Below are 25,302 nucleotides of genomic sequence, written 5' to 3'. Positions count from 1 at the left end.
ACATGCAAAAACTTTCAGTCAAAAGATGTAAAAGAGATGTAAACATGTTTGCTCAGCTATCTAAATGACATTTCTTCTGTTGTTTTTATATTAAACTTACTATAATGACTATAAACCAAACACTAACACAAACCATTTTGAATAAAAGAAAAAATCATAATTTATGAATGAAGAATGAACACCAACCTGTTTGTTCGTCAGTGTGTTCGGTTTTAATTCTGCATGCTTCTGGATAAGCCATATCTTCACTCTCCTCTTTAATAAACATCTTTACAACAGTGTCACACAGATTTCACTTGTTTCCTGGAGTTTTACAATTCTCCCGCCGAAAATAAACACTGGAAATAAAACTTGTGAAATTACTGAAGAAATAAAACAGATGAAAGAGAATCTTCTTCTTCTTGTGCTGTTTATTGTCGATCGGCAATCCAGCTTTTGGTGCATTACCGCCACCAACTGGACTAAAGTGTGGAGCATCAATAAAAACACAAAAAACACAAATTATTATTATAATTTTTTTTTTTTTTTTTTTTTGAAGAGAGAAAAAAATATTAGGAAGAGAGAAAAAAAATGTAAGACTTAGGCTCAGGAAGGAACTGAGACACTATTTTATTTAATTTTTTTGGAGACCAATTAAAACAATTATAACAATTATAACTTTCCCCCACAGTGCAATAATGTAAATAAATATCTCATGTACATATGTAAATTCACATATTTAACTCAATAACTGTACATTCCCCTACCTTGCACATACATTACCACTTGCACATGTACATACGCCATTCTCTGTTATATGTCTTATTATTTGTATGTCTATTTATACTCCTCTTATATTCTGTCTCACTGTAACGTTCTGTATGTACTTGTTTCTCCTATCACCCAAAAAAAAAAAAAAAAAAATCCTTGTGTACGTGAGAACACTTGGCAATAAAGCTCATTCTGATTCTGATAATAAAAGCTTTTATTCTGCATGGGGCAGGGGTCATTCCCACTGAAAAAATAAATAAAAGATATTGCTAGCGTAAATAAGGTTATTTATTTATATAGACTGATTGCTTTTTTGATTGTATAACGTTAGTTTCCCAAACCTAAAGGGAACGTAATTCCATAGTCTAATTCCGTAGTTAAAAAAAAAGTTAAAAAAAAGACTTTCCTGGCTAACCAACAGGGAAAATTAGGATGTCCATTCTGGGAACATTCAGGGAATCAAAAACTAACATTCCCAAAATGGTCTAGGAACCAAAATTTTTAGCTGGGAATAGTGAATTTCGACAAAGGCATCTGTAACTAATTTGTAACAAAAACATTTTTTTTTTTTTTTTTATGATGCTGCATTGACACCACTAGCTTTCACTATAAATCCAGGATGACACGAGTTACTTTATGATATTTTTAAACAGTACTGTATATTTTTCCTACTCCTGCAGAATTGTTAAGCAGACTTTGTTAATTAAATGTGTTTTCACCCATTTATCTTAATTTTGTAACAAGCTCTGATTTTTCTTTGGCATTTTCATTACATTGTATCAGCAGTACATGCTCAACTGTTTCTACTTGACACAAAAATTACACAGTCCTGTTTCATGTTTTTCTATAATGAATAGTGTGTATTTAATCCAGAATGACATATTCAAAGGTGAGTAATTATTATGTCTTCTTTCCTGTTATTGGAATCTATACTCCCAATCCCAACGGCCACTTGTTTCTGAATGTTATACAGAAATGTCACTGTTTCATACATTTCACTATTTCATATATATATATATATATATATAGTATTTCACTATCATTTATCACTTAATGTCATACAAAGTCCAGTAAACATAAAAAAGCTCAATCAATATTCAGTGTGACCACCTTTGCCTTTAAAACAGCACCAATTCTCCTGGGTACACCTGGACACAGTTTTTCTTGGTTGTTGGCAGATAGGATGTTCTAAGCTTCTTGGAGAATTCACCACAGTTCTTCTATCTATTTAGGCTGTCTCATAGTATGCAGATACAACCATATATTTTAAATTCAATCAGAAGAGAATGAACCAGCTCCACAACAAAAAACAAAAAAAAATATTTCAGGGTTTACACATACCACACACCAAGCACATTGCATCCGAATGTTCATTCAAGCACAGCAGCACCATAAACTCTAAATATCAAGCAATCATGACATATGAAACATTCATGAATGAAACTGGTTACTTGGGGTTTTTAAGTTGGGTCCAATAGTGTTTTAACTGCCCTTTCTTTCAATAATGCTCATTCCTTTGCAAAGGTTGAATCATGTTGTGTTTGATTCACAAACAATCCACACTAATATGAGCCAAAAACACATATAAATAAATGCTGAAATGAGCCGAACACACATTCATGTAGGCAACAATCCACACTGATATATGCTGAACACACATCCACGTTGAAACATGATGCACACTCATATCATCCTGTGTTAATGCGATCAGGAACTTTGTTAAACTTCAGTCAATATTTTCCTGATGTTGGGATGCTTCTACAGAGGCCAAAGCAGAGACTCTGATCTTCACAGGTGCGACATCTCACATCTTCCATTGTCTGTTTACACCGGACGAGATGTGGCTCTTTCAGCCAGCATCAGCATAGGGCAGAACAGACGCTTTTAAAAATTGAACTTGTACCGCTTAATACATGGTGCACATAGCCAAAAAAATAAATAACATATAGGAAACATAAAATCAATCCATATGACTCCAGTGGTTGAACCCATATCTTCTGAAGCCAAGGATGTAACCACATATTTAGGATTGGGGGGTACCAAATGTAATAATGTAATAATCAACCATGGAAAAACCCATATCAGTAGACCACTATTATGAATATTGGGGGGGGGGGGTAGACGACATGTCCCCTTCAATGTCTATGGTGGTTACGGCCCTGTCTGAAGTGATATGATAGGTGTGGGTGAGAAACAGATCAATATTTAAGTCCTTTTTTTACTATAAATCTATAGTTTCACCAGCCCTCTTATGCACATTCACAAGAGGACCTAATTCTTTTTCTTTAGTTTTTTGACGATTCGCATATCGACACCTACTGGTCGGAGGAAAAAATAGAGAGCGGTGGATTAAGACAGTAAAATGGGAGAAGATGCCATTTACTGTCACTCTCTCAGCAGCGGTAATAGAAACCCCCTCACAGCTCTGGTAATTCATTTTTAAAACTAATTCCAGGGTAATATAACACAAAGCATAATGTTGTAAATTTACACTCAATATTTAAAAAAAATGTATAATATAAAAAAGAAAATTGAAAGATTTACGCTGATAAATAAGGCGGAACACGTCATCACAGTCTGTGAAAAAGGTCAGCTGTTATTAATCAGCACCATCGCTGTAGAAATGACACTATAGTTCATTGTCGTTGAAGATATTCAAACGTACAGTGTTATTATAACAGATAAATGGCATAAAGAAATTTAAATATACAGGAGTGTATTTCAAAATCTTCTTTTAACAACTCAAATATGTAAAATATTGTTTCACTTTCATGGTAATTATGAATGAAAGACATTAGAAACAACATCTCTTTTTAAGAGAAAATAAGGCCTTGACATCATTTATTTACACTTGTGCTTGTCATCTAACGACTTGAGAGACTTCAGAAGACGTGGCGATGCTTCCGGTAAGGGAACATGGCTGACTTGCTGCCCAATCAGGGGCCGTTTACACGACAACATTTTCAACTAAAAACTGAAAACTTTTTATGCGTTTTGGCTGTTCGTTTACACAATGGCGTTTTGGGACCTAAAAACGCAAACTTTTGAAAACGGGTTTCAAAGTGCAAGTTTTTGAATACGATGCCGTTATCATCTCCGTGTAAACGTACAAAAACGCGCATTTGTGAAAACGATGACGTCATGCGCACTTGTATTACGTGTTATATAAAGAATGATGGATTGATGGGCATCAGTTTGAGATGTATAATTATCAATATGAATACTGGTGTCTGTGCAAATAACAATAATCAACTGGAGTGTTTAGTATGGAGTGTGAACACTGTACAGTAGGCAGAACCTGCAATTATTAATTGTAGGTAATTATTAATAATAAATTAATGTATGGATTCAGATGCGAAAAATGTATTTGTATTTTAAATGTTATTTATTTACTTACTTAATTTTATCTGATGTACCTTTACCCTGCAATTCATTCACCCACCGCTTATGTATATATCCTATAGACAGAGATGTGATGCCATGTACAGTATTCAGTGATATGCTTAGAATATGAAAACATGAGGCAGTGAAAATGCATGTTAGATCCAGTGTACACAAGACCTCTCTCTCCGTCAGAAGATATCCATATATCAGAGTTCTGTCCGATTTCCAAAACCAGTCAACATCAACAGCTTGTTATGTTAACTTACTCTCCTACCAGCCCAAGAGTCCGCAGGGGAATACAGAAGAAGGCAGGAGATGAAGTGATGGTAAAAATGAGCAGTTTATTGAATAATCTTGAGAGTCCAGTCTATAGGCATGCACGCGAGACATTCAATACTACAATGGCGGACTACAGGACTGTGTTTGTGCTGCTCAAGATTTTGAGTTTATTGACGCTTCTCCAGCAAAGTAATTGTAGTAATAAAGCAACCTCATTGTCTGTCCAGACAAAATTACTTGATGCTTTCACCATCTTCATTGTTTGTATTCACCGCTCTGTGGAAGAATGCTTATGTGCGCAGGCGCGTAGTGTTTCTTTACAAAGTGACATCGCCAACTGGCCTGTCATGCATAATACAGCCTTTTTAGTCGTTTTCACGGATCCGTGTGAACGGGGATCGTTTTGACAACGTTGTCATCTGTACGTGAAACTTTTTAAAAACGCAAAGGAAAAACCTTTCAGTTTTTAGTACATCGTTGTCGTGTAAACGTACCCTCAGTTAATGGCTTAACTGACAGCTGTTTTGAATGAATGGAACTCTTAAGGAAACTGGTCTCCAAACAGTTAGAAAAGCACCTTATTTTCATCCTGCATCTGTATACAGCCTCTGAAGGCAGCATTTTCCTGGTTTCGGATGCAGGGAGTGAGCAGCGGTGCTCCCTAGTGTTTACGGTGAATTGTGGGTTTTTTTTTTAGGAAGCGAACGTTTCAGAGCACTGAATGATTTTGCAATTGAGGAGTAGGGGTTCAATCTTTAGCTGGCTGCTGGAGCCGCCACTGGCGGATCACGTGACCTGCCACCAACCACTGGCAGATGTGTAGTCGACAGTGGCAGCTCACAAGACCTGCCAGTCCATACTGGCAGGAGGCAGCCAGATGGTGGCAGGTCACATGACCACATGATTTTTAATCTCTTAAATCTATTTACAAAGCTCCGCATTTTGCTGTTTTTACAGAACTTGCCTTTAAAGTGGTCGAATTACCATGATCAACGGCCCACCGCTATTGCGTTTAAGAGCTCTGAACTTTGCATTCCTCCTCCTGCTCTCTACAAGGAATTTCATTAATTTATTCTTATGGATCTATTCATGCAAGTCTTTTTACGGAATTTGTCTTATGAGCTGTCTAATGACCATGATCTCAACTGGTAAGACTGCGGTAAAGTTGCTTTTATGTTGGACATTTGTTAGACATTCAATATTTCCTTTAACATTAATTGGATTGTAATTGCAAAATAGTGACGTTTCACGCCATCTCGTTAAGATAACACTGTAAATCATAATAGCAAAAGTAATTATAATGTCATTTGATAAATGTAATTGTTTTAAGCATAAAAAGTGAAAAACGCAAAACAGCGATCCCAACAAGGGCAGTCCAAGTTAGGGAGTGTCTCAAAAGTGCCAAACGCACACATATCAGTTAAGAGATACATTATTCCATGACTACATTAAAAAGTGGTTCTTTTTACATGTGTTATGTTTATGTTGGTAAACAAATGAAGTTTAATTTAGATCATTTTTAATTTTTATTATGATTTATATCCCTGTTATAACTATTTAATGTAAACTGAATGCTTTAAATAAATCTATTTAACTTTCTGGCTTTTTTACCTAAAGATCTCACATCACCTGTAATGTATTTATACACACCTGCTACATATCTTACACAGCTTTGATTGTGTATTTTTCTGGAATTTATATTTAACATCCTGGTCATGTGACCTGATGATGTCACACCACCTCTTATGCATTTACAAACACCTATAACACATCTTACATGACTTGGATTTTGGAAATATGATTTTGTGTATTTTTTATGCATTTTTGAAATTTTCAAATCTATATAACTTCCTGGTCATGTGACCTAGTGATGTCACACCACCTGTAATATATTTCATGAACAGTGACCTTTATTGATGCGAGAGAGGCCTGCAGTTCCTTGGATGTTGTCCTTGGCTTTTTTGTGACTTCCTGGATGAGTCGTCGCTGTGCTCTTGGAAGAATTTTGGAAGGTCGGCCACTTCTGGAAAGGTCCACTCTGTGCCAAGTTTTCTCCATTAATAATGGCTCCCACTGTGGTTCTTTGGAGTCCCAGAGCCTTTGAAATAGCTTTGTAACTCTTCCCAGACTGATGTATTTTAATCACCTTTTTCCTCATAATTTCTGGAATTACTTTCAACCTTGGCACAGTGTGCAATTGGGTAAGACCTTTTAACAACTTCATGCTGCTGAAAAAGTTCTATTTAGGTGTTGATTTGATTGAACAGGGCTGACAATAATCAGGCCTGGCTGTGTCTAGTCCAGCTGAACCCCATTATGAATGCAGTTTCATAGATTTGGGGATTTAGTAACCTAAATATTTTTTCACACAGGCACAGTTGGTATTGGAGAACTTTTTTGCTTCAATAAATAACATTATCATTTAAAAACTGTATTTTGTGTTTACTCAGATTGCCTTTGTTTTATGTTAGATTTTTTGAAACAATTTAGTATGAGATATACAAAAAACAGAAAAAATCAGTATACTTAGTAATACATACTTTTTCACATCACTGTATGTAAATAGGAAGGATTTGGTCATCTGAATAATCTGAAGGACTGTGTGAAATTCTGTTTAATATTTAGAGCCTCCTACTGTATTATCAACTCAAGGAAGACACATTTGCAATAAAAAGATTTTTTTTTAAAAAACAATAAAGAAGAATTACTATCGACAATTACTAAATGGTACCAATATGCTAATAGATAATACAAATGGATAAGAAAATAAAGTACATAGGATGGAAAGATGCAAGTGATTCGGTTGGATGTAGCTATGGCAAGACATCTCATGTCAAAACAGTAGTTTACAGAGAAACAATAGTCTAAGTTGAAGACCTTTTCTCTAATTAAACAAATTACTCAAATTATTTGATGCACAGGTTTTGCAATTTAAAGAACATTAGAAATCATGAACTGACAGTGATATTTACGATCTGCTTGTGTTGTGTGTTCTGCTCGAGGATGGCGACGTCTTTCACTGGTTTTGCTGAGGTGTGTTGCAGTGGGGAAGGAGCTGGATTCCGTTTCACCAGCTTTGAACACAAAGTGCTGAGAAATCCTGATCTCCTGGAGCATTGAGAGCGTCCTTGCAAGCTGGGACATGCAGATGCAGAAGACTTGAAGGGATTATTTGTCCGCAAGAGCTTCACCTTGTTGCTGGTTGTGCCTATTATTGTCTCTCGAGCTCAGAACATGTTGTGTCCATTTCTGTCTCATACCTCTCCCAGGCCAGAGACTCAGAACTCGGCATATCTGTTATGGTCTCTCTGGACAGGAAATGGAACGTTTTATCTTTTACTGCCTCCTGTTAGAGTCAAAAGCAACTTTGCTTCACCATTTCAGTTAGAGAGGGGCCCTGCTAAACTGGGGCCCTTGAAATGCCATCTTGTCCATTGTTCAATAGAGGACAATGCTTCTTTCTATGGGACTTTAGAGAACTTGATTGGTTGAAACATTTCCCACATGAAATGCATTGGTATGGCTTCTCACCAGTGTGCACTCTCTCATGTCCCTTCAGGGTTCCTGAATGAGAAAAACTCTTTCCACAAAGTGAGCACTTGTATGGTTTTTCTCCAGTATGGATTCTTTGATGCCGTCTCAAGTCACCGCTTTTAGTAAAGGCCTTCCCACAATCAGAGCACACATGGGCTCTCGCACCAATCCAGACTTTCTGTTGCTCTTGTCTGGTGCTCTCATTTGCATGACTTTCCAGGTGTCTTTTTAGGTAACCTGCCGAACTAAGATTTCTACCACACTGATCACAGCTGAATGGCCTTGGAGGAGGACACACATGGATTTTTAGATTTCTGGCCTGTATGTAACTCTTTCCACACTGAAGACACTTGAAAGGCTTTTCTCCGGTGTGAAGCCTTATGTGGGCTTTAAGGTTTCCTGCCACTATGAAACCTCTTCCACACTGAGGGCATGTGAAAGGCCTCTGCCCAGTGTGAATTCGTATGTGTCTCTGAAGACTTCCTTGCTGTGTAAAACTCTTCCCACAGTATTCGCATTTAAAAGGCTTCTCTCCAGTGTGAACTCTAATGTGCATGTTAAGAGTTGCTCTCTGTGAGAAAGTCTTTCCACACTGATGGCATGTGAAAGGCTTCTCTCCAGTGCGAATTTTCATGTGGACTAAAAGATTTTCTTTACATGTAAACATCTTTCCACATTGAGGGCATGTGTAGGTTCCTTTAGTTCTTTTTGGTGAGGATTTCTTCTCAGTCTGTGAGCCACTAAAATATGTTTCTCCAGTTTTGAAATGATGAGGATTCTGATACGGATGTTCCTCCTGCACTTCATTCAGTCCTTGATTTTCCTCTTTCACTTCCATCACTAAAATAAACATATCAAACTGTCAAAACTCATTTCATGATGGACAAAAATAAAATATGCAAGTGATAATACACTGATAATTATCCCACTTATACCGTGATCAATCGCCAGCATTGAAAAGTAAAAGCAATAGTTCACCCAAAAATGAAAATTCTCTCATTATTCACTTACCCTGATGCCATCCCAGATGTGTATGACTGTCTTTCTTCAGCAGAACACAAATAAAGATTTTTAGAAAAATTTAAAAACTCAGTAAGTCCTTATAATGTAAGTAAACGGGTGCCATCAGGCTGCTGGCTGTTTGATGGTCCGAAAGGCATATTTAGGCAGCATAAAGTAATCCACACGACTCCAATCAATCAATGTCTTCTGAAGCAAATCGATAATTAAAATGTTTTTAACTTTAAATCATTGCTTCTGGCCAGTGCTGGGATGCTGTTTGAAATGAACTAACTCTAGCGTGACGTTCGTTCCTCTGTTGTGTACGAAGCACTCGCTTCCGATTGCTCACGTGAATGCGCCATAGTGCTTATGTCATCGATGCATCCACTGCTGGCAGGAATCGATCTTTTAAAGTTAATAAAGTGTTAATTATCGATTTGTTTCTTACACCAACCTATCGATTTGCTTCAGAATACATTAATTGATCGACTGGAGTCGATCAATTAATGTGGATGTGGATTAATGAATTAATGTGGATGTGGATTACTTTTATGCTGCCTAAATATGCCTTTTGGACTGTCAAATAGACAGCAGCCTGATGGCACCTGTTTACTTGCATTATAAGGAGCTACAGAGCTGAGATATTCTTCCAAAAATCTTAATTTGCGTTCGGCTGAATCAAGAAAGTCATACACATCTGGGATGGCATTAAGGTAAGTGAATAATGAGAGAATTTTCATTTTTGGGTGAACTATTCCTTTAAAGCTGTCACTGAATTTTGCAGTGCAGATTAATTCATTGAACTAACTTCATATAAATATTTGCTGAAAAAGGCCCCTAAATAAAGAATTCAATACATAATAATCAAAATAATTACAAAAATATAGCTGCAAGCAGCCATCACTGGGCCAAGCACCAGCATTGCAACCATTGCAAAACACTAACCACAACCCAAAGAGCACAAAAGAAAAAAAACTACAATATTTTTAGTCACCCAAGGATGGGTTTGAAACTGAGACTTTCTGTTCAATAATCCAATTAACAATCCACTGTACTACAGAGCAGGAATTCTTCAATGTGGTTCTGCGTGTGTAGTAATAAGTACAATATCAAGACTCAGAGGAAATTTTTTTAAAAACCATTCTCACCAGGAATCGAACTCACAACCTTTTGAACCTAAATCCAATGCTTTAACCACTAGGATGATCAGCTTACGCAGCCAAACGTTGCCAAAGATGCATTCCAAGCCACAAGTACTAAACGATTGCTAATAATTGTTTTTAGAGATATTTGGTTTTGAATTCAAGCTGGAATTATGCAATGTAGTACAACTTACATAGTAGTAAGCTCAACCTGAAGACTCAGAGGTCAACAGAAGCATAAAATGAATGTATGCTTTGCATTTTACATTTATGCTTTTGGCAAACACTTTTATCCAAAGTGACTAACATTGCACTTATTACAGGGACAATCCCCCCAGAACAACTTGGAGTTAAGTGCTTTGCTCAAGAATACAATGGTGATAAAAGTGGGAATCAAACCAACAACCTTCTGTTTACCAATACTGTACTTAAGCCCACTAGGCCACCAACACTCCTTGCTGTTAACCACTTGGCATTTCAGTTGTAATGCCTAAAAAATGCATTTGCATTTGTTAGGATGCTAAGCTGATTAGCATGCTAAGCTAATGTTGCCTGCAGATAGCATTGAATGAATGAATGAACGTTACATTTATATAGCGCTTTTCTGACACTACACTCAAAGTGCTTTACACAGTGAACAGGGGACTCTCCTCAATCACCACCAGTGTGCAGCATCCACCTGGATGATACGACGGCAGCCATAGTGCGCCTGTACGCACACCACACACCAGCTATTGGTGGAGAGAGTGGAGTGATAGAGATAATTAATGGATGGGGATTATTAGGAAGCCATTATTGATAAGGGCCAATGGGGGGAATTTAGCCAGGACACCAGGGTTACACCCCTACTCTTTTCGAGAAGTGTCCTGGGACTTTTATTGACCACAGAGAGTCAGGATCTCAGTTTAACGTCTCATCCAAAGGACGGTGTCTTTTTACAGTATAGTGTCCCCATCACTATACTAGGGCATTAGGACCTACACAGTCCGCAGGGTGAGCACCCCCTACTGGACTCCCTAATACCCCTTCCAGCAGCAACCTTAGTTTTCTCAGGAGGTCTCCCATCCAGGTACTGACCAGGCTCAGCCCTGCTTAGCTTCAGCTACAGGGTGATATAGCTGCTGGCAATTGTGATCAAATAGCCTTATAAGACAGAATGCTAAGCTAATGTTGCCTACGCATAGAATTGCAATCATACAGCCTAAGGAGATAGAATACCCCAGAGTTAGCATGTTAACCAATTAGCATGCTAAGCTATCATAGCATGTAACATAACCATGCTAAACAGACCATGCTCTTTGGAACTACAGGTAATGCTGTCTCCAAACTTCTCAATCATTTCATAAGATATCACTCCCAGTTATATCAGAAGAACAATACTAAGACAAAAAAGAACAAGTATAACTGCAAACAGAAATGAACAGTGATACTATTCAGTAAAAACAATTCAAAGACCTCCAGTACAATATAACATCAACTCTAACACTGGTCTATGTAGGATTTGAACCCAAGACCCTTTGAACTATAAATCAGTGTTTTAAAACAAAGCCACTCAGCTGATGGCCATTGAGTGGCAGAGACTTGCTGAGGTGAGAGTCAGTACACAAGTGTTTGGAGACAAGGTGGCACTGTCTCCAAACTGTTCAAGTATCAGCAGGACATGATGTCGATGATGCGCACCAATTTTCTTTGAAATCCAACAATGTATTTAAAAGATATATTTTTTAAATAAATTTCAATATGGTGGAGAGACAGTATGGTTAATATGGGAAAAATTGGTATAGTCGAAATCCTCATGATTTTAGGATATACGGTTCCAGGCAAAAATAGCAATTTTTCATACTTCTTTACCCATAGGTGGCACTGTCGCAAAACTCTGCATGAGCCCTCAGACCATGGTCCTCATGAAGCATACAAAATGTATTTTCGATAGGACAAAGGGTTGCCAAGATACAACCTCAAATCAATTTTCACATCAACCTCGTTAACTTTGCAATACTGTAACTTTTAAACAAAAGCGAAAATCAAAATTATGTATTAACATTGCTGTGCCATTTTGAGCCATTGTTTGGGAAAATCAGTATGAAAAGTTACAACTGTAAACATCACAATCTAAGATGGCATCCACTGTAATGGGCTGAGTTTTAATGTAAGGGGTCCGTTTGAATCATCAGGAGGACAGCAATCAGAATTTAGCTTCTAGGCCAAACAGTTCAAAAGATACATACAAAAGAAAAGTGAATTTCTGAACTGGTGGTGGCACTATGGAGTGCCCTAGAGACCCCAAATTTGTATGTGGTCTATTCATGACCACCTCTATCAGTGTGCCAAATTTCATCATTTTCCTATGTAGCGTTCATAGGGTTGCCATAGACTCCCATTGGGGAATAATAATAATATAGCTGCAGCAGCAATCATGTGGCCAAGCCCTTCTAGGATTCATTAAGCATAAAGCAATGAGCTTTATGTATAACAGAAACACAATGTTAAGACTAGCTGAGGTTGGATTCATACCAGGGTTCATCTGGTCTTCTGAACCAACACCATAGGCTTTAACCACTGGGCCAAACAGCTTACAAGGACAAAGAGACATGGCAAGTTTAGAGTGAATACTCAAAAGCATTAGTCAGCATGATTACCAGTTAGGATGCTAACATATTAGCATTCGTAGCTAACATTGCATATAAGTAGATAGCATTGTTATCAAGTTGCCTTACAAATGCATTGATTAGCACTAAAAGACACAACACTAAGCACAACCCAAAGAACACATGCAACACGTCCAGTACAGCAGATATTAATCCAGATGACATGTTTTAGAGGTGATTAAACCCATTACTTATGGTTTTACAGCTAGGTGTGTCGTGATTATTAAATAACCGTCAGATCTACAGGTGCATCTCAATAAATTAGAATGTCGTGGAAAAGTTCATTTATTTCAGTAATTCAACTCAAATTGTGAAACTCGTGTATTAAATAAATTCAATGCACACAGACTGAAGTAGTTTAAGTCTTTGGTTCTTTTAATTGTGATGATTTTGGCTCACATTTAACAAAAACCCACCAATACACTATCTCAAAAAATTAGAATACATCATAAGACCAATAAAAAAAAAAACATTTTTAGTGAATTGTTGGCCTTCTGGAAAGTATGTTCATTTACTGTATATGTACTCAATACTTGGTAGGGGCTCCTTTTGCTTTAATTACTGCCTCAATTCGGCGTGGCATGGAGGTGATCAGTTTGTGGCACTGCTGAGGTGGTATGGAAGCCCAGGTTTCTTTGACAGTGGCCTTCAGCTCATCTGCATTTTTTGGTCTCTTGTTTCTCATTTTCCTCTTGACAATACCCCATAGATTCTCTATGGGGTTCAGGTCTGGTGAGTTTGCTGGCCAGTCAAGCACACCAACACCATGGTCATTTAACCAACTTTTGGTGCTTTTGGCAGTGTGGGCAGGTGCCAAATCCTGCTGGAAAATGAAATCAGCATCTTTAAAAAGCTGGTCAGCAGAAGGAAGCCTGAAGTGCTCCAAAATGTCTTGGTAAACGGGTGCAGTGACTTTGGTTTTCAAAAAACATAATGGACCAACACCAGCAGATGACATTGCACCCCAAATCATCACAGACTGTGGAAACTTAACACTGGACTTCAAGCAACTTGGGCTATGAGCTTCTCCACCCTTCCTCCAGACTCTAGGACCTTGGTTTCCAAATGAAATACAAAACTTGCTCTCATCTGAAAAGAGGACTTTGGACCACTGGGCAACAGTCCAGTTCTTCTTCTCCTTAGCCCAGGTAAGACGCCTCTGACGTTGTCTGTGGTTCAGGAGTGGCTTAACAAGAGGAATACGACAACTGTAGCCAAATTCCTTGACATGTCTGTGTGTGGTGGCTCTTGATGCCTTGACCCCAGCCTCAGTCCATTCCTTGTGAAGTTCACCCAAATTCTTGAATCGATTTTGCTTGACAATCCTCATAAGGCTGTGGTTCTCTCGGTTGGTTGTGCATCTTTTTCTTCCACACTTTTTCCTTCCACTCAACTTTCTGTTAACATGCTTGGATACAGCACTCTGTGAACAGCCAGCTTCTTTGGCAATGAATGTTTGTGGCTTACCCTCCTTGTGAAGGATGTCAATGATTGTCTTCTGGACAACTGTCAGATCAGCAGTCTTCCCCATGATTGTGTAGCCTTGTGAACCAAACTGAGAGACCATTTTGAAGGCTCAGGAAACCTTTGCAGGTGTTTTGAGTTGATTAGCTGATTGGCATGTCACCATATTCTAATTTTTTGAGATAGTGTATTGGTGGGTTTTTGTTAAATGTGAGCCAAAATCATCACAATTAAAAGAACCAAAGACTTAAACTACTTCAGTCTGTGTGCATTGAATTTATTTAATACACGAGTTTCACAATTTGAGTTGAATTACTGAAATAAATGAACTTTTCCACGACATTCTAATTTATTGAGATGCACCTGTATAAGCATGCTATGCTATCGTACCATGTGGCATGATAACCATACTAAACAGACCATGTTTTTTTTAAACTACAGGTGATGCTGTCTCCAAACTTCTCAATCCTTTCAAAAGATATCACTCCCATTTATATCAGAAGAACAACACCAAGACAAAGAAGAACAAGAAGTATTAGGGATGTTGATGATTAATCGAAAATCAATTAATTGTCATTAATAATTTGATTGATTAAGCTTAGATCATTAATTAATTTCATGACAAATGCATTTTTAATTATGACAGCAGACGTTGATAAGGCTGTCTACAGTCACCTGCCGCTAGAGGGCACCTACAACTTCATGTCATGTCTTATTTGCTTCACACAGTTCACAGAAGAGCCCTACAAATGCACAGTCAGATATGAAGTTGGCCGATATAGTTAATTTTTGAGCTGGAATGAAAACAGACCTTTTCTATGTGGATTGTGCACCAAGTTTGCACCGATATGACAATAAAAAGGAACTCAGAAGGCTGCTTTCTTAAATATTTTTTATCAAAGAATATTTGACATTATTATTATTATTATACATTTTCAACATTGGAAAAAGTACAATATTTCCCTCTGAAATGTAGTGGAAGTATAAAGTAATAGAAATGCTATAGTAATACTCAAGTAAAATACAAGTACCACTAAATTGTTTTAAAGTACAGTTTTTTTTTTGCTTATCAAAACATCATCAGCAATATTTCGCTGTTAATGTATAACAAAAGTCACAAACAATAACTCATGGTTCACTGCTGCCGGGTCAAGAGATAAACAGCAGCAGCGGTGTTACACCGTATTCCAGTGGAAAACCAGACTTTTAAATATTACATTTTGTAAATGCAATGACTGGAATTGTTCGGTTGAAGGGGGTACCAAACTGCAAATCCTGAACAAAACAGTTTGGTGAATACATGTTTACACATTAGCTTCCACTCAGCTGACAATGTATGAAAGTAGCTACGTGGTTAGCTAGTTAGCTATAAGCTCGTTGTCACGGAGAGTAAAAGATGGACGTTGTTTATTTACTTTCCAGCATTGCGTCTCAACAACTAGATAACAACGTAGCATAAAATCAACACTCAACAGACACAATCCACCACCGCACCGTTGTCTGCTGAGCTGCAAAAAGTTGCTCTGTTTACCTTTCAATCTGCTACCTTATCGGATGTGATAAACATGAGTGACATGGTTGTCAGGGACAGGGTTAATGTTATATTAGTTATATTGAAAAGGGAAAATGATGAGTCATTGTTTATTAACTTTCCAGTATGTATTTCACAAACTAGTTAGCAATTTACCGCTAAGACACCGCTTAACTCCGCCCTGTGTGCAGAACCACCGTCAGCTCAGCTCTGTAAACAATGGAGTCGGAGCGTGCTCTGCTGGACAAACTACGCTATGACACCAATTCTAAATCACCCAAGCATTGTTTTCTTATATCTGTGAAAGGCTAATATCGCACTAATTACGTCAGTGATCACCGGGAAAGCACAAAGGCACATTCAGCTGACACTATCACACTATCACCAGAGAATCATTATGTAAATGTACTGTTTACGCAGCTTGTTATGATTTGACTTAATTTCTAATAATAAAAAAAATGTGTCCAAAGGTCTGAAATATCCTACGATCCACAACGTCAGTTTAGATGTACGGTTATATGTACGGTTCTATGGGCTGCTATAGACAGCCATTGGGGAGGAATAATAATAATAACAACAATAATAACACTAACAGATACAATAGGGGCTACAGTGTGTCCCATTAATTACCTAGACTGTGGCGGTATATTTTATTCATCTTATTTTGCAACATGGAAGCAAACAAGCGTGTTTTCAGTGAGTGTGACATAGTTCCGCTGTCATTAGCTGCAATGTAAATAACTAGAAGGAGAATAATACCGATGTTGCCTTTATTTATTTCCAACTGTGATGTTTCGGGAATAACGTGGCGCAATGCGAGGAGCGGAAGTGTAAACGGTGAGCTCTGCGCACTTTGCCAGTTTTTAATTATTTTTATGTGAGATTTGATACATCCTGCAACATATCTGTTCTTTGAAGTCAATATGTCAAATAATTCAAAATCCTCGAACTCTAGAGACATTAAAAGACACTTACGTGCTCAAGCTGAAACCTATGACAGGCCCGCAGACCAGGCACTCGGTTTGGACAGTGCGGCGGGAGCAACTGGCGAGCATGCCTGTGATGCTGACGAAAGTTGTTGCTGACCTGGAGGATCTTGCTGTAATACATCGATCGATTACGGCGATGGAGGCGAAATTCTTTGAGCTGGTTACAAGATTGTCGGAGGTCGACAAACGGATCGATTATCTGGAGTCATCGGAGAGGAAATTAGCTGCTAATCCGCTAGCGACCAAGACAGATTTGCAACGTGTTTTGGAAAAATTGGAAGACCTTGAGAATCGTAGCCGGCGAAATAACGTCCGAACTGTTGGAAATCCTGAGCATGAGGAAGGCCGAGATATGGTGAAATTCCTAGACGAGCTCTTCCCGATTCTGCTCGGCATAACAGGCCATAAGCTGGAAATCGAGTGAGCTCACAGAGTCCCGGCTCGGAGATCCGCTGAGGGAGACAGGCCTAGATCAATTCTGGCCAAATTTCTGAGATCATCCGATAAAGATCTTGTGTTACGCGAGGTGAGGAGCAAAGGAAAGCTTTCTTGGAAGAACCACAACATTTTCTTGTTCCCAGACTTTGCGAATTCGACAAGAGAGAAACGTGATCGATTCAAGGAATCCAAGAATCTCTTACATCAACGGAAGATCGCTTTTGCTCTGATGTTTCCGGCCAAACTGAGAATAATTAATAAGGATGGCCGTAAAACATTCACATGTCCCCAAAAAGCATTGTACTTCATAAAAACATTGGAGTAAGCCATTTGGTGATTTTCATGTGGCCATCATTAAACATACACTCGACTGTTCGAGGAAGCTGGGTGCCTTTTTCATTTCTCTTTGTGCTGGTTCCGCCTAGAGGCTGGAGTTTGTTTTGTGTAATATCATTTCTTTGGGACAGCTTGTGGATACATCTGCTCGTTTTGGGTGCTAATGCCTCATGTTGGCTTAAGTTGATTTTATGGAATATTTCTTGCAGGACATTGGAGTGAGTTTGACTACCCGAAGAAATGAACGGCCAGTTTTTTTGTTTTCTGAGCTGATTCCGCTAGCAGCTGAAGCTTGTTTTGTGGAGGCACACACCTTCGAAACAGTTAAGTGGATGAATCTACATGTTTTTTTTTTGTGTGTTTATTTCAGTTACTGGCTGGAGTCAGTTTTATAGACTATCTTCTGTTGTGTAATTCTGCCTTACAATTTTTTGTATAGAAACACCGGACTTGAGCAATCCGACAGCAAAGTTGTCGCGGGGGCTCTCGTAGGCGTACATGGACTTTTTGAGTTTAGAAGGATGGACGCTGGTTGGCGCTGACGTGCGAGGGGTTAATGTGCACATTTTTCTTTTTTCTGTTTGTTTGGTTCGGGGGGAGGTTCGGGGACTGTTGCACTAATGTTGGAATGTGGTCTTTATAATTGTATTTTTCACACACAATCAATAAAAAGTAGGAAGGTTATTTATTTTCTTAAATGTAAGATATATGATATAGTGTTTCTTCAAGAAACGCATCTTTCCCCGCAGGAACCTGAAAAATTTGGGAAGATATGTAATGGACATGTTTTCTTTAGTGCTGGCTCAAGTAAGAGCAGGGGAGTCATTGCATTGATAAGTAAACATCTACAATTCAAATGTCTCAAACAGATTAATGATAAATTAGGAAGAGTCATTATTGTTTTAGTAGAAATTCAGGGGCAAAGGTTGATTCTGGCTAATATTTACCCACCTAACACTGATGATCAGGGCTTTTTTTAATAGATCTTGAAGGGATGTTGCAAGCTGCTGGCACCCATCATGATATAATATTGGGAGGAGACTTTAATCTATTGATGGACTCAGTCCTTGATCATAGTGAAGCAAAAGTGTGTAAGCCCCCTAGAGCAACACTGACGCTTCAAAGGATGTGTACAAATCTTGGTCTTAAAGATATTTGGAGACTTTTGAACCCATTTGAAGTCCCTCATTTCATCTGTTGTGGATTCCTCAATTGGAAACATCTTAGTCTCAGATCACACCCTAGTGAGTTTAGAGGTGTTGCCACATATGGAGAAAAGGAAAACATACAGTTGGCGCTTTAATGTATACCTTTTGCAAAATCCTGAATTTCAACAAATGTTAAAGGCTGAAATCAATGTTTATATGGAGTATCCTCTGTGTGCGTGGCTTGGGAGGCACTTAAGATGGTTCTTAGGGGTCATACAGTATGCCTCATTCATCAAAAAATCCAAAGCATGAGAACTCGTGGAGTTGGAAGGAAATATTAAAAGTGCCGAGGCAGAGCTGAAGTGCCGAATGTCGTCGACTGAAATACAGATATAATACTATTTTGTCGCAGAAAGTGGAGTTTTGGCTATTCAGGGCAAGACAGTCATCCTTTGTGTCAGGGGACAAAGCAGGGAAGCTTCTGGCTAGATATATAAAACAGAGAGAATCTTTTTCTACCATTCCCTCAGTGAAATCTGCTGGTGGTGATATATTTACCTCAGCCACTGATATTAATTATGCTTTTAAAAAATTCTATCTTGATCTCTATAGTTCCACATCTTCGTCTACTGATGAAGATATCTTTTAACTTTGTGGAACCATTAGAACTCCCTAAACTGACGACTGACCAAAAAAATTCTCTTGATTCTGAGATAAACTTGGAGGAGCTTGATGAGGTAATTAAAGCCTTGCCTACAGGCAAGGCTCCGGGGCCAGATGGTTTTGCTGTGGAATTTTTTAAATCTTATGCTACAGAACTGGCTACACTTTTGTTAGAAGTTTATACGGAATCATTAAAGAATGGAAAGCTTCCACCAACCATGACACAAGCCCGGATCAGTCTGATTCCTAAAAAGGACAAAGATCCAAGCGAGTGCAAGAATTACAGTCCAATTTCCCTGATCCAGCTAGAATATTAGCAAAAATCCTGGCTAACCAATTAAGTTATGACATCTCTTATACATATAGATCAGGTGGAGTTTATTCGGGGCCGCAGCTCTTCTTATAACATTAGGCATTTCATCAATATCATGTGGTCAGTGGGAATGATCAGACTCCGGTCGCTGCTATCTCACTTGATGGCAAAAAGGCGTTTGATATGGTAGAATGGGATTATCTTTTTAAGATTTTGGAAATATACGGGTTCGGGAACACTTTTATTGAATGGATTAAGTTACTTTATAGACATCCGGTAGCAGCAGTACAAACAAATGGATTCATTTCAAATTATTTTACTCTGGATAGGGGCACTCGGCAGGGTTGCCCTCTTTCCCCATTATTGTTCTGTCTTGCCCTGGAACCATTAGCAGCCGCGATAAGAAAGGATTATGATTTTCCAGGGGTGGTGGCAGGAGGTATGGCGCATAAGCTTTTGCTTTACGCAGATGATATTTTATTATTTGTCTCCGACCCCACTAGATCTATGCCTTGCCTCCACAGAATTATTCATTCCTTTTCTACGTTCTCAGGATACAGAGATATTTGGTCTAAATCTGAAGCTTTGGCTCTGACAGCATACTGCCCAGTAACGGCCTTCAAGCCGGGCACCTTCCAGTGGCCCAAACAGGGCATTAAGTATTTGGGCATTTTATTCCCAGCAGATTTGTGTGATTTATTTAGAGTTAATTTTGACCCCTTAATAAAAAGGATTTCAAGCGATGTGAGCAGGTGGGCTTCATTACATTTATCTATGATTGGGAAGGTTAATGTTATTGAAATGAATTGTATTCCAAAATTCAACTACCTGCTACAGTCTCTCCCTGTAGATGTCCCCCTCTCTTATTTCAAGCAATTTGATAGCATAGGGAAGTCCTTCATTTGGAATGTTAAGTGTCCTATATTACATTTTAATAATTTGCATAGGCCGATCGACAAAGGTGGGCTTGGCCTACCCCCAAATATTTTTTTATTATTACGCATTCGGTTTTAGACATTTGGCTCATTGGTCGCTTCTACCTGAGAGAGCCCCTTCCTGGTTTTGAATTGAACGGGAAGTTCTTTGCCCTTTTTCGCCATTGCAAAGCCTTTCTATCAAACTAATCGGAGAAGTTAAGTTACACCCCGTTATCTCGCATTTGCACTCAGTATGGACAAAAGTGTCCAGAATGTTTAATTCGGACATTTATTTAAATGTTTCCTCAAGCATATGGCTGAACCTTAATTATGTATTGATAAGTCCCCTTTCTGCTGGTCAGAGTGGATTGTGAGGGGGGTTAATACACTCGGTGACCTATATGAGAGCGGAGCTTTGAGATCTTTTGAAGATTTGATTCAACATTTTGGGATTCCAAGATCTCAGTTTTTTAGGTATTTACAGCTGTGCCACCTGCTCTGTACACCCCCCCCACCACCACAGCGTCAGATACTCTGGGAGTTGTGATTACTGCTTTTGGAAAAGGTCATGAGGCATCAGTGTATTACTCCCTGCTAATTCAGAGTCTGGGGGATGGAGTTAACTTCTATCAAGAGATTATGGGAGAAAGATTTAAATTTGGGTTAGGATTCTAAAAAACATCAAGTCTGCATCTTGAGATTTACATTTACATTTATGCATCTGGCAGATGCTTTTATCCAAAGCGACTAACAGTGCCCTTATTACAGGGACAATCCCCCTGGAGCAACCTGGAGTTAAGTGCCTTGCTCAAGGACACAATTAGGGTGGCTGCGGGGATTGAATCAACAACCTTCTGCTTACCAGTTCAGTGCTTTAGTCCACTACGCATCCACCACTGAGATGCAAGAGTGCGCTTTATACAATTCAAGATTATACATTGATTCTATTGGACCCCCTCTAGATTGTATAGGCTCGGTCTTAAAGACACACCCACTTGCTGGCGATGCCAATCGGAGGATGGAGATATGGCCCATGTTTTTTGGTGGTGTGCTGAGATCCAGGGGTTTTGGATGAAGATTCAGGGTGTTGTGTGTGACGTGTTGGGCACTCGGATTTCATTTTGCCCGAGACTCTGTGTTTTGGGTGATAGGGAGGTCATCGATATGGGGGAACAAAAACAAAGAACTGGGTTGTTTTGCGGGAATGGAAGTCAGCTGGAGTGCCCCCATTTCAGGAGTGAAGTGTAGAGATGGGGAGGGTGGCAGCATATGAGGAGATGATATTTATTAGATTGGGTCATTTGGATTTGTTTGTTGGGAAGTGGGGCAAGTGGTTGGCATTCTTGGAGGGTTCTTGGGGAGAGGTAGTGGAGAGGGAGGTTTAGCTGTGGATGTGTGTGATTATTATATATTTATTTGCTTATTTATTTTTATTTATTTATTTATTTATGTGTGAATATGTTCATGTGACAACGGGAGGGAGTGTTGGGGGTCGGGGTGGGGTTGGGGATTGGGAGGGGTAGTGGTGGAGAGTAAATGTTAAATATTGATTCCATGTATATGTTTTTTGTTTTTGTGTCTTCTGTGGAATCAATAAAAATGTTAATCCAACTGTGATGTTTCATTATCCATGCTGAATGTGACATCTTTGTGTCTATTTACTATACACCATAAAGAAAGAGAAAATATTGCTGCTTTTATTTCTCCTGCTTTCTGCTCTCTTTCTCACCTGGTTGTGTAAAGTTTGTGGTAGTGGACCATGATAGAAGGATAGGACTGTATGTTTCAGTGCCTGAGCTCTCATTCATTCCCATGATCTGGCTGTCGTCTGCCTAATAATTAATAATAATAATTTTCTTTATTTATCACACATTATACATTTGAACATATACAGTGAAATTCTTCTTTTTCACATATCCCAGCTAGGCTGGGGTCAGAGTGCAGGGTCAGCCATGATACAGCACCCCTGGAGCAGATAGGGTCAAGGGCCTTGCTCAAGGGCATCTTGGCGGTGCTGGGGCTTGAACCCCCAACCTTCTGAGCAGTAACCCAGAGCCTTAACCACTGAGCTACTGCCTGCGCAACAGTGTGAGATGAATGCATTATACTTTAGTATTTTTAAATTGCCAAAATAGCTGGAAGAAGCTTACACCAGACAGTCAAGGTTGAAAATGTCACATTGAAAAATAAGGTGGATATGACATGATAATTACCTATTTAATATATATATATATATATATATATATATATATATATATATATATATATATATATATATATATATATATATATAAAATTGCTGTCAGTTGATTCAAAAATTTTAATCGCAATTAATCACATCATTTTTCATAGTTAGGCCTAATCGCAATTAATCGCAGATTTTGAAAGTGCTGAAAATGTACTCCATATACATTTCTTTTCCTGTCAAAATGCATTTATTTCCTTCTTAGGAAAGAAAACAAAACAATATGTAACAATAACATTTTCCAAAGAAAGCTTTCCTTAATATAAAAATAGAAATGCACTAAAATTTCACCAATGCAAGTAACATTAAAAGTTTCCCCAAAGTCTAACTGGGAGTTTGACTAATTTAAAGAACTTGTCCCCACAAAGGCTGCATATTCATTGTAGGGCTGAAACAATTAGTCGATGTTATCGACAATGTCGACAATAAAAAAAAGATTGTCAACAAAAATGTTCGTTGTCGAATAGTAATTTGATGTTATTTAACATGAGATCATATGAATCTCTAATGATGATGTGTGAAAAGCAGCACTGCAGTTTGCGCCTGACTTAGGAGAGGAAGAATTACAGAGCTCACAGTCCAGATGAACTCTAAACTTTCCAAACAGCTTCAGGTGAAGTACATTGTAAAGTATGAGGGAATTATAATGCAAAAATACCAAATAAGTAAATACAGAAGCACTCTCGTTGTGGAGTAAGTGGAGATGGAGCTGCCTCTCCGCTTAAGCAAAACCTGCGTGTTGAGCATCTTTAAAGGAAACACCTCGGCGTTACATCTATAATGCAGTTATATTTAATGCATTACAGCTTAATTAAAGTTCAAATAATAAGGAAGCAGGTCATGTAAATAACTACATACTCCGAAACTGGCATTAGTGCCTCTTTTATGAGTTGCTCAAAGTGTCCCGATCTAAGTGGGAGAGACTGAAACTGCATCCGGCTGATGCACACTATGTCACGGAGATGAAGTGCGTGCACTTGCTGCAGCCAGATTATAACGTGATGGCTCACGACTTATTGAATCATAATATACAGTATGTGTTACTGTGCATTTCTTATCGTGAAGAAAATTGGTAATACGAAGCTTTATTTTTTGGTGTTATTAACAGTTTTTATTGATCCATGCATAAATCATACAAACATAACATAAAATACGGAACCAATTATACACATTAAACCCCTCCCCCTGAACATTCCCCCACACCCCCCACCCGACACAAACACGCACCACAGTGGTCACCAACAATCAGAACATACAAAAATAAATCAAACAAAATAAAGCAATTAAATTAAATAAAAACATAAAAAAATAGATATACTTTCAAACAACATCATCTATTCTAAAATAAATCTTATGGACTGATGAAAAGAATGTATAGTCCCTCCCAGATGGGTTCAAAAGTCTCCAAATATCTTTAAGACCAAGATTTTTACACATCCTGTGAAGCGTAAATGTTGCTCTAGGGGGCTTACACGCTTTTGCTTCACTATGATCAAGGACTGAGTCCATCAACAGATTGAAGTCTCTTCCCAATATTATATCATGAGGGGTGCCAGCAGCTTGCAACATCCCTTCAAGATCTATAAAAAAGCCCTGATCATCAGCGTTAGGTGTGTAAATATTAGCCAAAATAAGACTTTGCCCCTGAATTTCTGCTAAAACAATAATGACTCTTCCTAATTTATCATTAATCTGTTTGAGGCATTTGAATTGTAGATGTTTACTTATCAGTCTAATGACTCCCCTGCTCTTACTTGAGCCAGCACTAAAGAAAATGTCCACCCCATATCTTCCCAACTTTTTCAGCTTCCTGCAAGGAAATATGCGTTTCTTAAAGAAACACTATATCATATTTCTTACATTTAAGAAAACAAATAGTTTTTTTTTTTGTTTTTTTGTGAGTTAAAGATGGATTGAAGTGAACAAAAAGGTGAGAGAGTGTAGTCTTTGCCCCATTATACACCGCAACAAAATAAGTTTTTGATTTGTTTTTGTTTTGCCTTGTTTTCCAATATAAATATCTAAAACTCCTTTAAAAAAGGTTTTAGATGTTTAAGACAATTTTAAATGGAAAACAAGAAAAATAAAGAAAAAAAACACTTGATAACAATAGGATTTTTTGCAGAGAATTTCTTTACTGAATTAAACTTAATAAAAAGTATTTTTTCCTTTAATTCAGTGAATGTCATTTAGATGTATTTTTAAAAGATGATTTTGTCCTCTTTATTGTAAGTCGGGGCACAAGCTGAATAATCGGTTAAGAGCTAATGATTAATCGTTGCAATAATAGCTGAATAGTCGAATAATCGTTGTAGTAATCATTAGATTAATCGATTATCAAAATAATCGTTAATTGCAGCCCTAATTCATTGCAATGGGCATTAAATATCTCAAACTCTCATTCTCCACAATATTAATCAGCCGGCAGACTGTGACTATCCGTATTATTACAGCATTCATGAAGCCACGTTCATGATTCATGTCAGGGTGTCAATGACAGCAGAGTGCCGCTTTGAAAA

The 25,302-nt window shown here is 38.2% G+C and overlaps 1 protein-coding gene across 8 annotated transcripts in view; it reads right to left on the bottom strand.

Moving 5' to 3' along the window:
- LOC127450331 (gastrula zinc finger protein XlCGF57.1-like) overlaps positions 1-25,302 on the bottom strand; it is a 296,850-nt gene that overhangs the window by 267,062 nt on the left and 4,486 nt on the right. For 3 of the 8 annotated variants that reach the window (XR_007898951.1, XM_051714358.1, XM_051714361.1), the window contains exon 1: positions 187-422. The exons of 3 other annotated variants lie outside the window; for them this stretch is intronic. Coding sequence is in view for 2 of the 5 variants with exons in the window: in XM_051714358.1 (XP_051570318.1) it covers positions 187-268 (82 nt within the window). In the remaining 3 variants the exon portion in view is untranslated. Of the gene's footprint in view, positions 1-186; positions 423-25,302 lie in introns of those variants that run through there. 2 more of the 8 variants (XR_007898952.1, XR_007898949.1) reach the window with 2 other exon arrangements.

This window comes from Myxocyprinus asiaticus, chromosome 13 (genome assembly GCF_019703515.2).
Source record: "Myxocyprinus asiaticus isolate MX2 ecotype Aquarium Trade chromosome 13, UBuf_Myxa_2, whole genome shotgun sequence".
NCBI lineage: Eukaryota > Metazoa > Chordata > Actinopteri > Cypriniformes > Catostomidae > Myxocyprinus > Myxocyprinus asiaticus.
Note: the sequence above shows the minus strand (reverse complement) of the source record. Positions and strands in the feature narration are given on the sequence as shown.